Source organism: Ixodes scapularis, unplaced genomic scaffold (genome assembly GCF_016920785.2).
Source record: "Ixodes scapularis isolate PalLabHiFi unplaced genomic scaffold, ASM1692078v2 PGA_scaffold13__105_contigs__length_92229423, whole genome shotgun sequence".
Taxonomy (NCBI): Eukaryota; Metazoa; Arthropoda; class Arachnida; order Ixodida; family Ixodidae; genus Ixodes; species Ixodes scapularis.
The window spans coordinates 7,053,626-7,069,712 of NW_024609839.1; the positions used below are offsets into that span (position 1 = coordinate 7,053,626).

The 16,087-nt window shown below is 44.0% G+C and overlaps 1 protein-coding gene across 2 annotated transcripts in view; it reads left to right on the top strand.

The window, feature by feature from the left end:
* LOC8042060 (peptidyl-prolyl cis-trans isomerase 7) overlaps positions 1 to 16,087 on the top strand; it is a 58,064-nt gene that overhangs the window by 9,109 nt on the left and 32,868 nt on the right. For both annotated transcript variants that reach the window (XM_029984871.4, XM_029984872.2), the window contains exon 6: positions 3,509 to 3,615. In XM_029984871.4, coding sequence (XP_029840731.2) covers positions 3,509 to 3,615 — 107 coding nt within the window. The remainder of the gene's footprint in view (positions 1 to 3,508; positions 3,616 to 16,087) is intronic.

The following is a 16,087-nucleotide window of genomic DNA, read 5'->3' on the forward strand; positions in this document are numbered from 1 at the left end:
TCGTTTGTTTTTTTGCCATGGTCAATAAGTTTGTTTTTATCAAAGTTTCTCATATATGTATAAGTCACGACTTCTCGCCCATTCTTGTCATTCCCCCCTCCTGCAATGCATCAATAGATGCTTTTGAGGCCAATAAATAAAATGAAATGAAATCCCCCAAAATTAAAACATTGTAAGCTGAAAAGTAAACAAAATTAGAAATGTGGGTGGTTTTGTTTTCTGAAAAGAAAACAAAACCCCCCTCATCGGTGCGCCACTGCGCATACCCGACAAGAGATGGCGCAGGTTGAAATTATCGGGAAGCGTCCGACGCTTCAACGCTTGACTGCGAAGGAGAAATGGGCCTGTTGGGGGAGCCCCAACTCTTCTCCAGAACAGGGATATTTATTTGTCGGGAGATACCTGACAGATGGCCCCAAAGGGTTAAGTAAAGTATAAGTACATGTACTTCAAGTAAAGTACAAGTTTTGTAAACCTACTTTAAGGAGCACTTTAAGCACAATGTACTTAAAGTACTTCTCAACGCTTATCCTGAGGTTAGCAGTGCAAGATCAACCACACGCACTGACACACAAAAGGACAAACACATGCACTGACTTACAACTCGTTTTGTATTCTGTTACTTCTTCGTTCTCGTCATTTAAGGTTGGCTCCTCCAATCCCCCTGACCAGCACATTAGCACGAATACGGGAAACACTTCTAAATATGCTTCTCACTCCTCACCGCAATTATCAGAATAAAAATTCGAGCTCTTTTTGAGACAGTGTTATGGACGGACTACTAACACACTTGTCAGCATGAAGTGCTATTTTTTGAGCTTCCATTATCTCTCTGATAAGGGAAGCTAATGGAAGGAAGAATGGTGTTTGTCCTTTTCTGTGTCGGTGTGTGTGATTGATCTTGCGCTGTTAACCTTAGGATATGAATCACCAACTCACCCAAGTTTCCATTTGATCAAGTTTCATTCCCAACACTGCTTTTCGTTTTATATTGTGGATATCTTTGATTGTCTCTGAACATACGTCGGATATTTGATTGTTTATACTGTTTATTCTTGCATCTCCATTCAATATTTGTGTGGCCTCTCGATATGGAAGGCAGTATTGCCTTTACAAATAAGATTCTTTTATTTATGTTTATTAATTGAATGGCCAAGAAATCATACTCGGCTTACTTGTCCCCACTTGGCACTCTGTTGCAGTATATATGTGGTGACTGTTATCCTGTCGTTTTACCTCACATAACTAAGGCTATACCGACCCTTATTCTACCCTTTGATTGCATCAGTGGCTGTCACTAAGAAAACACGTTGCAGTTTTTGTAAAATGGATAGATTGTTTAGCCTGTCACAATGACTGCCTTCACAACTGCACTCAGATATCTTTCCGCACATTAAAATGGCCAAATATATCATTGTTGAATCGAAGACACAATGAATTAATGGCCAAAAGAAGACAGCTAAATTAAGACAAATCTGCAATTTCTTTCAATACATCTTGTACCTTTTATGCATAAAAATATTAAAGTTTACAAGGGTCTCTTCATATTTTTGTAAACTTTAATATTTTGATGCATGAAAGGTTCGACTATTTATTTCCAAACATATATCGCATTCACACCGAAATGTCCCTGCACCGAAACATCCGTGCATCGAAATGTCTGTGCACCGAAACGTCTGCGCACGGAAAAGGCCACACCAAGAAGTCCTACTCCGAAACGTCCTGCACCGAAATGTCCGGATCCTGCTTCAACTGCCCATCCCCTCTCTCCCTCCTATGAAATCTCTCTGGTTCATACCTTTCAGTGTTACAAAAACAGAACTCTAAGAAGCACAAATAGCGTGGCCCAAACTGGAAACCAGAACGGTGGCCTTTGTCATGACCCAACAGTACAATGACCTGTTCTGGATGAGCCTTGATGAGATAGGCAATAAGAACCTTTTTGTCAATGGTCACAGATGTGAAAGAAAACTGCGATGGCTTTTTCTCCACTAACCAAACTTAACATAGCATATTTTTTTTTTATTTTTCCTTTTTTTCTTGGCATTGGCACATTGAAATCCTGAGTTTATTGGATAAATTCGAAGTGACGAAAAATTTACGGGCAGCTGTTTCGTGGAGTTTTTCGGATGTATTTGAAAAACCGGAACCCTATCTGTGAGCCATGAGAAAACCACTATTTGTATGGATCAGCTGGGAGTCCGTACACTCGGATGACAACGGTGATTGAGTTTGCCAGACTAAGTTTTGCAAAGGGTCTCTGTAGCCATAATATGCACACATAGCAGAGCGCGTTGGATCTCATCGTCAGCAGGCCTCCAACGTCAGCATGACCGCCTTCTCCAAGCCGGGTATCCAGCAGACCTACTCCATAGTAGCCTTCAGCATCTCATTACAGGCCCCAACCGTCGATCATTTAACAACAAAGGACACAGCCACACACGCCCGGCTTGTATTCCATATGTGCATAATACTGCCCATCGCCTGAAGAGTCTCACTGCCCGCTTCGACACAAAGGTGGTATTCACATGTCGGATGAAGCTAAAACAAATGTGCCAAAGGGTAAATAACGAAAGTCGTCCACCAGAATGCACCATCAAACACTTCAACAAATACGTCTAATGCCAAGAGAAGCCAATTTATTCTATTCCGCTCGGTTGTGGCAGCCAATACATCGGCCAGACGGGACGATGCCTGAACGTTCGCCTTAGGGAACACTTTCTCGAAGTCAACAAGGCGTCATCCGACTCCTACTATCCGATTGTTGTCCATGCCCGCACCTACCAAGATTGCTCTCCTACACTCCGTTTCACCTTATGTTGTACCGCAGCGAAGGCTAGAAGCGCGAGCTCATAGCGTTGACAGCTGCCCTTGGTGTACGAGAGCTTGTGCCGCCGAGATGTGCCCTAGAGCAAGGAGCTTGCGCTTGTAGCCTTTCCTGCGGTACGACACAAGGTGAAACAGAGTATAGCTATGAAAACACTACCGTGCTAGGCTCACACAAGGACAAGTATGGCCGAGAGATAATCGAAGCATTTAAGATGAAAACTGCCACAGACAATGTTTCCGAGCCCTCAATGTCGTTATCGATATCAGAGATGGATTTCCTAGCGCCGGAGCTGTCATAGAAAATATCTCCTCCAGTCTCTTCTTCTTCTTCCCTCTCAGGAAGTTAAATTCAGCTATCTTTATTTTTATCTTTTTGTAGTATCTTCTAGTATTTTCGTCTTGACTTAATTTTCTCTGTGACCAAAGTGGTTCATCATACTGTAATGGGCATCATTTAAATGTAGTTGCTCGTTGAAAGAACTGTGTGTGTCTGTCCCTCGTGTATTTTCTGTCGTTTTATTGTTTCCGTGTGATCTGTAGCCATAATATTCCTGGAGTAAAATTCAAGTAGATGTTGGGTGCTCGGTTGGGTCTTCGGTGCTTTGCTTTTTTAAACAATCCATCAGTAAGCACAAAAAACGCCGCCTGAAGATGTTTTGTTGGTTTCCGACGCACGCAGATTGAGAACATCATGTGCGTGGCTGAAAAGATTCGGCAGTCGGGGAACCATTACTTCAGGAAGGAAGACTTTGTCAGAGCACACTCAAAATACAAGAAGGCGCTCAGGTGAGCATGCTTTTTTGGTTTCCTCTGCCTTTTTCAGCCCTATCCATTCTTTAATAGCTTCTTAAAGGGCCCCTGAAAAGAGAAATGTTTTTGTTTTTTAACAGTCTGGTTGGGGCACGCGTGTAAAAAAAGAAGTTTTACGCGCAGAAAAAGTTCTTTTAGAGCAGTATTGATGGCGCAAGATTGATTTCAAATTCTGCGCGCAGTCCACAACGTGGCGGAATGGTCTCACACTCTTTCCACCTCAACGAGATGGTCGTATTATAGACCTTTCCAGCGGCAGTCTCAAACAAAGTGATTTACAGTGCGCGTCCCTGGTTTTGAGATGGTGCGTCAGTGTTACCTGACTGCGCTGGGCTGTGGGTTTTCTAGTCGGTGGGCTCAGGCAGCCTGCTTAGGTGCACTTCCGGACGCTGGACGCTGAATCGCCGCGTTCTATTTTTTATATTGTGTTCTATGGCGAATATAATTTCTCGGAAGTTTTTAAGACTGCATTTTACTATTTTTGGGAACAAAAACAAAGAAATGAAAGCTGTTTTGGTGAGTCCTTGCTCGACAGAACAAATGCAACTGGAATGTTTGTTTCACATTATGTTGATCTTTTTACAGCACCGTACACTCAGCCGTGTCAACCTGCAAAGGTCGTAGCCGTCAAAAATATTTGATTACAGAGGATAGCCGAACTGCATGGATATGCAGTTCATATATCCCACTACATGAAATTCAACCAGTCTCATCAATCGAGCAACATATATTGTACGTACCCCACTGTGCCACATTATTTTAACAGGATTTGAGAAAGGTCTCAAATAACACAGCATATCCAATATACAGTGTCGACAATAGTCACTTCACGACGATTGGACGGAATGCGGCGTGTTTTGGGGAACATCTAGAAGAGAGCTGCTTTTTTGCACAGCTTCAAAGCAAATGAATGAACGTGTCTATTCCGTCCCCACACCCCAGACCTGACCCTATCGGCTATTTTTCGCCAAGACCCGGAACATAGCCGGGAAGGCTTTTTGGAGATTATCTCGACGGAAATAATCCTCCAAGAACGTCGAACTGCCTGCGTCGCGGGCTGCTTGACGTTCGCTCTCTTCGTTCGTTTCCTGCAAAGGCCGAGCAGGCTAAGAGCCCTGGCATTCCCTGGTTCTCACAGTGGAAGGTAACACTCAATGGGTAAGCATCCTAAACAGGCAAACAAAGTAAAAACTTCCAAGAAAAGCCAGCGAACTCCGAATGCACAATGCAGGTGGGGAGTCACGCTGACCGGGTTTCCACAGCTCAGGCGGGTGCCAGAAATTTCTGGCGGATAGGGGTCGCTCGATTTGCAAAATGGCGGTGGCCAGAGCGCTCTTTTTGCAAAGTCTGCATAGGGGTGTCGCAAACTTTTGTCAAACCGGATTTTTAAGTCAAATTTTCGGGGTTCGGCTGGGTCGAACCGGTTCGACGAAACCTTCAAACTTTTAACCAGATTCGACCGGTTCGACTTTCTGGACATTGTGGCCAGACCTTGATACAAACATGTCTAAATTGGGAAACAAAGTTTTATGCAAAAGGTTATTTTAACTTTGTGAACAGTTGCAATTAAAAGAAACTAATTCTAATCACTGAAGAAGTTGATAACTTAATTTGTTGTACTGTTTTAACTGAAATAACCAAGCAGTGCTGCCCTTAATTCATCCCTTAGCCATCACTATCCAATCCGAATCCAACTGGCCAGCCTGTCGCACATACGCATAGCAGTTGAACCTGAGTCGAACCCGAGTTGAGCATATGGCGCATGGTGCATTCACGAGGGTGCCTATCAAACCACTCTGCCAGTTTGGCTGCGAGGCAGCTAAGTAGCTGCCTCGCCTCAGACACAATCAGTAGGTTGTGTTGTCGCGGGGTCGATCGGGATCCCGAATTCGGCTTCCGACGTGCCGCTTTCTCTCCTAGCCACACGATGGCGCTGCAGGCGCCCCCGTGGCGGGCGAGGAGAAACCTCCTTGCCCATCGATCGAGATATATACTCGGTGGGCTAGGGGGCGAGAGGGCTCTTAGAACTCCGGACGAGACCGAGACACAGGCAAGTGGGTGGCGACCGGATCTAGGGTAATCGCGGGACACGAGGCCTGGGGTCCTTCTTTGTGTTTAGCTTTGGGCTTAACATGCGGTTGTAAATATTTGTGTAATGTAGCTTGTATTTGTAGTTTAGATTTAGTGTTTTGTAATGTGTTTTATTGTACCAATAAACTGGGAGCGGAATCCCGCTCCCGTGAAAGAACCAGGCTGGACTCGGGTTGTTGACAGACCACATGGGAAACGGCGAATTGGCGGCGGTACGCGATTTCCTACAAACCTTTGTCGAATGTTTCACAATCAGTTCGAAAAGTCGAACCTGGTCGAACTCTGACCTCGACTGGTTCGCTACAACCGTAATCGTATACTCTCTGCACCTCTATGTGATGGCCAAGCCGATCCACCTCTCCTCCACACGCCCGAAATGCCGAGAGAGAAAACGAGTGCAAAGGAGATGACTACCGACTAAATCGCATCTCGCGCCGTCAATATTACTTTAAAAAAAATGTTTTTGCGTAAAATTTATTTTTTGACACGCGTGTCCCAACCAGACTGCCCCAAAAAAAAAATTGTTTTTTTTTTTAAGGGCCCTTTAAAGCTCTTTTGCTATTGCTTGTTTGCTGCACATTAATTTGCTATAGTTGAACGTTTGAAATTGTGATTGTCTGCTATTTCATGTTGGACTCCATTGACAACCCTAGCTTAGTTTCTAAAACAAGTTGTTTTGCTGCCATGCGCAAGTTGACATCGACCGGCGGGTGGAGTATTGAAGAGGCAGCGAAATATCTCTCGCTATTTCCCAACAATGCACTCGAACAAAGCACAATGTTCTTGGGACATCCACAGGATGTCCATTATGAACCTGGTGTTTGTCCTTATGATATCCGGAGGATGTCCTGGCCATATCCCACAGTGACCAAGTGTTACAGGCTTTTAGGTCCTCAGGTTGTCTGCAGGACATCCTACACAATCAAGCCAGGATGTCTTGAGGATCTCTTATGGATTGTCCATAAAAGATCCTCAAAGCATCCTGGTTTGATCCTGTGGGATGTCCTGCAGTCAACCTGAGGATCTATCAGCCTGTGACGCTTGGACACTGTAGAGAGTTGGCCAGCACATCCTGTGAACATTACCAGGACGCACACCAGGCTTGCAATCGGCCGTGTGTGAAATATATGTGTGAACTGGTGTATGGGCGTGCTAGTCCAAACAATTTGCAGACCATCCACAGCTGTGCATAGTCAGCAGGTTGTTTGGGCTAGCATGCATACACCACTTTGCTCATGTATTTTGTGTATGGTCAATTGCGTTACGATCCTTCACGAGATGCTGCATTGGTTGCACAATGCATCGACTGGAATGTAGCATTTTGCAACTTTCCCGTCTTCTCTTGCAAGCGGACTTAATGCAGTCAGTCTTGCTGAAGACAAATTATTATTGGGGGACGCAATTATGTAAAGAGATTAGCCGCATAAGAGGGGCATTAAAACAAACTTTTATTTTACACACTTTTTACAAAAGAGGGTTGACATATCCACCGTAATGTTCTGGCTAGTGGAGAGATCTCAGCACTAAGTAGACACATCTTAAAGGTAAACATAACCCGACTTAAAGAACTTTAAAAAAAAAAAAAAAAGTTCCCAAAATGATTGGTTCTTCCTGGTGGCTAACGGGTTGGTGGCTCTGAGACACTGTTTTGCGTGACGCAGCCAGCTAGCTGCCATTACTTCAGCCTTGCAGTTTGTCCCACTGCCCACCATAGCCCCCTCGTTTTAGACCTCTAAAAACAAGTCTTAGGAATGAACGTTATCTAGAAAGAGTTGAACAGCATCCTCATTCGTGCTACAGACATGCACACATAATGCACAATTACAGTCAAACCCGTTTATAACGAACAGCAGGAAACGCTAGGATCTGTTCGATATAGCAGGTAGTTTGATATAGCAAAAACCCATTTACAACAAAATTCCATGATGCATTCGTTGTAAGGTGAGAGCTTCTCTTTCTTTTTCATCTCTTCGCTTCCATTTTGTAACAAAGTGCTAGAAATTTTTTTTTTGTTTGCATGAGCGCAGAGTGTGTTCTTTTAGCTTATCTCCCCTTCTGAATCACTTCTCTTTGTAGGCGGCCGCTTTGGGATGAAGTTTTTTTTTTGTGTGCTTGCAGTGTTTTTTTTAGCTTTCTCCCCTTCTGAATCGCTTCTCTTTGTCGATTTTGCTCGCACCTTGAGCTTTTGGAATTTTCTTTCTTTCCTAGATTTTTTTTGGGGGGAGGGACAGGCTAGAGGACGATTGTTTGCACGTTTTTAGAAGCCTTCCAGAGGGGGGGGAAGTTCGATATAGCCAATATGTTGTTTGTTACAAAAAGTACATTTTACATGCATTTTTATTTCAATTTTCCGTGAGTTCGATATCGACAATAATTTGCTGTACATGGGGTCGTTTGTCAGGGCCCAGCGAGCTTCCACGCTAGCTCGCTTACGGTTTCAGAACAAAGGCACTCTCATAACCGGAACTCCTTTATTCCCGAGCACTCGCGCTGCACCGCGCGCTCCGCTCGCCGTCTTGCGTCCCTCCTCCGCTCCCTCTCCGTCCGCTGATCTCCCCCCCCACAACCGCGCATCCTGCGCGCCATCTCTCGAGTCTCGCGGAAGGCGTCCTCTCGATGCCGCCGTGGCGCCATCTTGTGGCGACGCATGCAACTGCGTGCCTCTCCTAACACGTTCTAAACAGGTTTCACTTAAGAGCTTGTGGCTATGAGACAGCAGCTACAAACTATAACCATGGTAAATGAAGTACTTATTTGGCCACTGTCCGAACAGCTAGACATGGAAAGGCAAAATGCTACACCCTATACTTACGGTGCATAATGTCATAGCATGTGAGATCCATTAAGTTTAGCCTCTCAACGGCCACTTTATGACTGAATAGGCCCTTTCATATCCTCCTTGTCACGTCCTCACAGCCGAGTCCTCCAACCCCCACCAGCTTCTAATTTAAATATTATGCTCAGTGTCATGCCACTGATTTGTAACATTTTGAGGTCAAATTGAGGTTTCACCATTTTTCATTGAGATGTTCCTTTAATAACAATTATCGGGTGTGTGTGCTAAGCCTGGTCATAGAATAGACATTTTCAATTAAAATAAATAAGGTATATTTATGGCCCGATATATGATCGGTACAACTTGAACCTAGTTCAGCATGCCGCTTATTATTTTACACTTCCCAAATTAAGAAATAAAAAAAATAGGGTTAGATTGTTTGTGGAGCTTTTCTGGCAGGAAACTAATGAGACAGGGTGAAGGGTGGTAAGAAGAGACTACCAATATTATATACTGTGAATGAAACGCAAGCACTCGCCAGACATTCTTTGAGAGTGATGAAGCAGCGAGCTTCGCATCAATTTGACAAACTCGTCTACATTCTCAAGTGGTCCTTAGATTACATCCCTTTCAAAACCCTGAGCCTGTTGATTTCTTTGTGATAAAAGCAGATCCAAGTGAGTACAGTGCTGCGTCTGCTTCAAACTGACGATGTGGAGCATCCGGAGGACATGCTTTTCAAACCCTGGCAAAAGATAAATGTGGAGCCATTACTTGCAGTCCAAAAATCTCTGAAAAGTTAGGAAAGATCTATACTCAATGTCAATGTCGCTTATGCAGTGATCCCATATAAGATTCACCCAAAAAATAACACCCAATGCTCTCATTTCCAATATGAATTCAATGTTTTGGTTATTCAAAAATAGGAATGTATTATTTTTGTTTCTAAGCCTGAAAAATACCTCTTTTTCTTATTTTTACGCAGTTAAAATATCTTCATGCTTTTAAGGGAGGTGCAGTTATCTGCAACAGCTGTTAGTTTGTCAGGGCACATGCCAATAAAAAGGGAAGCTATATCTTGAATGTGAACATTTGAGAGGAACCTCTGATTGGGGGGGACAAACAGTAAAGAGCAGACATCCAACCAAGTGCTGGATGCAAGAAACCCAACGTTTCAAGGCCTACTTGTCCTCTTCTTCAGGCTGTCTCTGCACTCACTATTGCTCAACTTTGGTATTATTCTTAATAACATCGTTAAATAAATAAAAAAATGGCCAAAAAATGGGGCCTGCTGAAACGCCCGACTAAAATTTTCTCAGGTGATAAAAAAAATAAGTCGTGAGATATGCATTGTTCGTGGCATTGTTGGCATTCATACCAGTAGTATGCCAAGCATACCACTAAATGGAGAGATGCTTCCATAAAGTGGCACACACTATAGCACATCATTGAAATAACGTGCCCATCTTTCCCTTGCAATTCATGCTACCCAGTGTTGCACTGCCTTCATAAAGCTCTATTTATACCCATTACACTTTCAGCACAGAAAATGTAAAAAGGCAAGCAAAACAAAAATTAGTTCGGAAGGGTAAAATGATTTGAGTAAAAGAAAAAGAATAAATGAATGAGTTGCTCTTTGTGTTCTTGGTTTACAAAGCTGATCAAAAGTATTGTTTGCTTGTTGTCCGAATACCTATGAAATTAACAACAACACCATTACTTTTTAGCTTAGATCGGATGACTGTTCCGCTAACGGAAGTTTTCGCTGTGCTTCATCAAAGGAACGTAAGAACTAGGGGTGTGAGAATAGTGAAATTTTCAGTTTAAATTGAATTGAATCGAATCGTGCCGAATAGTAGCTAAAAAGGTCGAATATCGAATCGAATGTGGAACACCAAAAGTTTTATTTTTATATTCAAAGGAACACACACCCTGTTACACAATGAGAAACTTGTGTCCTGAAATGCACTGAAAACACCTGCTATTAACAGAACCGCAAATTATCATGCAGAAACACTATCTGCTCCACGTGACCTGGTGCTCTCGATGCGATGTGACTGTGTTTCCAGCAGTAGAGAACATTCGTTCGCTGGGCACCTCAGCCGCAGGGATGGGAAGTTATCGCAAAGTGATTTTTGCGATGCCCGGGTAGAGCGCAGTTCCTTGTGTTTTCCAGTACTCTAAAGGGTCATCCTTCCTGGGGACCAATGGCTCATTAAAGTACCTTTGAACCTCTTCACTGTAGGGTCCTTGGTTACTGTGATTGTTCTTTTGTAGTGCCAGCAGTTGAACAGTCTCCCAGATTGTTTCCAGGCGTTCTCTACTGCAGTCATGACTGGTCGATGTCTAAGAGTGAAGTTTCTGCCTCTGAAACTGCTGTGAGGGAGAGTTTATGCGAGCACACCAATCAGCGATTTCTGCTGCCAGCAGCTCAACAGCTTGTGTATGGTTGAACAAACTTGTGCAGAAAATGGCCTTAAATCTTGGATCACACAGAGTGGCGAGCATCAATTCTTTTTGCTCCTTGAAGAGAGGGAACCGGGGCTTCAAACTTTTTAGCAGGTTCTTGGCAAACACTGCTGCTTCGTTCTCAATCATGGAGTGCCTCTTCAGGATTTGTTCTGAACCATAAATAAATAGCACCACCGACGACAGTGTTTTCCATACCTCTGTCCACTGAGGTCTGCAGTTGCATCTGCAGCAGGCTGCAGGACTTGCACCAGGCTCTCTGCAACACTCCATTCACTTGCTGAAAGGCAGCTGATGCTGGGTTCCGACGTTGCCATTTCATGGAAGACAGCATTTTTCAGCTGTACCAACCGACTCAACATTGCGTGCTCACTGTTCCAACGCATTTCGACGTCTTGAATAAGACTTGTACTCGGAAGCTCCATGCGCTTCTGGCAGTCCTTAAGTCGTAGGGTCGCCTGAGCGCTGTGTTTGTATTGCCCCACTATTGCTCGTGCCTTGTTGCAAAGCAGTGACATTGCAGGGGTTTCTTCTTTTGCATCTTTGTTGCAAGTTGAAATGTATGTCCCAAGCACTACAGTGAAATTCATTCCATTTGATGCACGGCTGCACGGATATTCCGGCCATTGTCTATGACCACATGTGTGGGCATGCTGCTGAGGTCAAGAGACCAATCCTTGATGATTTCAGTCAAACAGCTCTGAATGTTGACTGCAGTGTGGTTTTCTGGCAGATGAGCGCACGCCAGAGTGAAGGCTTTGACTGTGAAATCCTGCGTCATGTAGTGACATGTCAGAGAAATGTAACCTTCATTGGCCCTAGAAGTCCACATGTTTGTAGTGAATGTGATCTGATGGAGGCTTATTGCGGAGGAGGCGCCGTGTAACCGAGCTTTCGGTTGCACGTCAAAAGATCCCCAGGTGGTCCAAATTAATCCTCCCAAATTTGTTTGTTAGTGAATGTGATCGACTCCAGTGCAGCTGCAATGTCCAACGAGATCTCTGCCTTGAGCGTCTGTATTTTGATACAGTTCGGGGATCACTGTCCTAGAAAAGATAGTCCTGCGTGGGACCTTGTACTGGGGCTGAAGATAATGAATGAAGTCTTGAAATCCTTTGTTCTCGACAAACTCGTACGGTTGAAGGTCCACAGCGATCATACGCGCGATGAATGTTGTCGTTTGCTTTCTTGCACTCTCTGACAGCTTAACTTTCCCTTTTCTTTGAAGCCAGTAAGGTTGACTGCCTTGGATCTTGCTTCCTCTACTTGAATGACTGTTGAACTTCATTGTATTGCACGTGATGCTTGGCCTTCAGATGGTTCACGAGCGGGCTTGTGCTTGATGGTGTCTTCAAAGTCAAACCGCATTTCTTGCAAGCAGCGGAGCTTGGAGATACTTTGTCAAAAAAATTCCATATGAGACTTCTTTTTTTCACCGCGGCCATTCATGTTGCGGAGAACAACATGTGCGCGCTTGACGGGAGAAGAATATGGCTTCTGTGGACGGCGGAAGAAGTAGCAAGAGTGCTTGCGTGTGCGTGTGTGCATCAACTCGGGAAATTGTGTAGGCTTAGGAGGCTGATGATGATAGTGTTTCAACCAGTTTCAACCATGCCTCCTGTTTGCTCACCCGTCACGCGAAAAAAAAAATGAATGTATTGCGAGACGAACTAAAAGAGAAATGGCATCTTTATTCAAGGAATTAATCTATTCGGAAATGGGTTTACTGCTCATCGCCTTCACTGGAGGAGCTCGGTATTTTCGGGCAATCACTTTCGCTGATGGTTTCATTTCGACGAAATTTCAGGTGACTCGGCATGGAACATGCCTGCGACAGTATTTCTGGCGCAGTGTGAAGGTCGCTACTGTTGTCCAGGCGCGTTGCAGGCCATATACTTTGAGGGCTTCGATGCCGAAACAAATAAATTTCGCGAAAACGAACCTAAATGTCTACGTGATTGCCTAAGAATGAAGGTATCTTTCGTACCGTCGAACCCGGTTGAGATTGAGCGCAATCCCATTCGGGAGGCGATACAGTCATACCACGCCACAACGAGGGCTCCGGAGCCTTTCCGTGTCATTTCTCACCGACCCCGCCATCCGCGAATCAGCGACGCGTTGATGTCAAGCCGCCGAGCTACGGTGGTTTCGAGGCAGACGTATTGAATGCGCTCCATCGCCATAACATAGCGAATTAACGGAATCCTAGCATGAATCGAAGTGTGAAAGGGCGTGAGGTACTTCAGCCAGAGCCAATATAATGACTCTAAAGAGACAAGTATGACATCTTTAGCGTTTGGACGTCTTAAAAAAGGCGTAGTACGGCAGCCGCCAAAAACGGCGACTGCCGTACTGGCCGAATGGCTGAAGACGGAGTCACGGAGCCAACGGAGCTGAAAAGCTACGGAGCTTTTCTTTCTCCGCTTGCCTCCGTTGTTCTTCTGCTTTTTTTCATGTTCTTTCTCTCAACTCCACGCTGCTTCTGCTTCTTTTCTTTTTAAATGATGGCGGCGCCCCTCCTGAGATAGCGGAGGCTTCAGCACCGCGACAGCTAAAGTAGCTAAAGTGCCGTCGAATTGCATAGGAATTAAGAATTTTGCTATTTTTTAAACATTACGCGAGGGTTGACTTAAAGCGACGAAAATATATATAGTATATTTTTTTACCTTTGAACAAGCGTGTTAGCGACAGCCCCATGGTCATCGCCGTCCGTCACAATGTGGCAGTTTTACATGGCGGCTGTAGCGGCCGTCACAGAATTGATAGTTGTGTACCCAGGAGATCGGTAGCAACAGAGGAACTTTGCGTGCTTTCAATGCGCCCAAAGTATGTGCCCATCAGTGGCGAAAATAGCAAATAGAGATCTTTATCTTTAGGATAAAGATTTGAGCAAAGCGTGATATTGGTTAGCGAGAGCGCATGGACACGTGCTTCCGCGTTCACACAATCAAGTTCATGACACTATATTTTTTAATCAAGGTGTCGATAAAGATGTTACAGAAGGCCTGCTGGAGGAATATTAAGGTGAGTTCTAGTTACCTTAAGCACGTCACAATATTGACCGCATTGTCGATATTCGTCGGGTCGAATTATTCGTAATTACGAATACTAGGAATTCGAAAGTGGAATCAAATTATTCGAGTAATAACTTTTCGATTCGAATTCGAAACTCAAATATTCGCACACCCCTACTAGGAACTGTAGTTTAAGTAATACTTGAAAACGAGCGTGTTGGTGAATAGATATGAATACATGAAAGGATAAAACATTGAGGACGGGGACGGAAACAGGACTTCTTTCATTGAGCAACAACGTAAAATCTATGTCGTTGCTCACTGAAAGAAGTCCTGTTTTTGCGCCCGTCTTCAATGTTTTATCATTTAATGTATTCGTATGTGTAGTCCGAAAGAACACTGACAGGTCAAAATCTTTTTTTTTCTTTTTATTATCCGGGACGATTGAATCTTGCCTGGACATTGCCCTCAAAATTCGAAACTTGGGAACTCAGTATTTGTGAAGTTAAGAAAAACAAATTTTTCCAAAGTTGAATTTGAAGTTTCGACGCGATCTGCGCCAGTGCAGTGACGTCAGAGAGAGTTGTCCTGCAACTCAAGTTTCTCTCACGCCTTGGAACCGCTGTGACCCTGAAGTGTCATGTTCACTCGCGTCCTGTGAACAACCGCTCCCCTCCGTTCATGCTGGTTGCTTGTCGCTGCAAGCAGACGACGCTTCCCTTTCGAGTTTGAAGCTGGACCAATTCAAACTCTAAAATCTGGAACTTTTTTAAATGGGTCGAAGAGAATGCACAGTAGACATTTGTGAATGACGTAAGGGGCCGTGTCGCTCCGGTTCTACGTGAAAGGCTGCCCCAGCGGAGTCACAACCGAAACTACGGAACACAGATGCCAAACCCAGTTGTTTTGACCGTTTGAGCATTTCCTTTTTGAAATCTAAGAGGTCGTCGGGCACTTAAAAGAGGGAACTTCCTCGGATTCCTCGACTCACCGATCATCCTCTGTGCTACGTGCGCCGAGTGCCACCGCACCGTCGTTTTTTTCGAGGGAGGATAGAAAGCTAGGGGGCGACATCACTCCGAACTCCGATTTTCGTTATTTCAAAAAGAAGGGCTGTAGTATGTTCGTATTTGCGTTAAAAACATTGTTTTGCAAATGCCGTTATTAAATGTTATAGAAATGTCTCTTCCAAAGCTTCTAAATTTTATAATCGATTATGTCACAAATAAAAAGAGGCGAGAAGGTGAGAAGGGGGAGAGAAAAAAACTCAAAATAAAAAGCCGTGCGCCATAGAGTTATTACAATAAACGCTAGAGGCTCAGCTGGCGCTAGTGTCTATGGGACTTCCGGTTGCAAATTGAAGCAGACATCATGCAGTCTGCTTTTCCAGCCTTCCTGTGTATTCCTATGGGAAAACACGCGCGAATTTTGTCTCGTCGCCGGAAAACAACATTAATAACTTTTGTTATTTTAGTTGTACCGGGTAGTATGTATCTTTATTAATATTGTGAAAGTGTAATTGCTTTAGTTACAGCATTTTTCCTTTACCACTGAACGATGTTAAACTTCGCTATATTTCACGCCCAAACCTCTGTTCCATGGCAGGTATGTAGAAATGAGCGACGATTCTAAGCAAAATAACGATCGAAAGGAATGTAGAGTGTGTTCAAAGTTCGCCAGCATTCCGCTGGTGCTTATATATTGCTAATATGCCTGTCCTCTCACTATATGAAAATGACCCCGTCGTGCATCTCTACAAGCAATTACAAAAAAAAAAAAAAAAAATGTTTGAAACTTAAAGAATAAAGTATGTGGGCTACGAAAGGTGTGTTTTCTTATTATCTCCTATGTTGGGCAGTTTTTATCGCGCACCTGTCCTCTGGCTTCCCTCTATTTGCAAAGATTTGGAGCGTTGATGATTTGAACACAGAACAAGCATCTTCGCACATATTCATGAGCAGAAATAATAAAGCAGTACTTATTTATTGTAAATCGGACTACATTACGTGACTTTCAACTTATTTTGATCGTCTGCAAGCACAAGGAGTTACTTACCCAGTGTTACTGCGTAGTTCTTGCCGTCTCTCTTGGTTTTCCA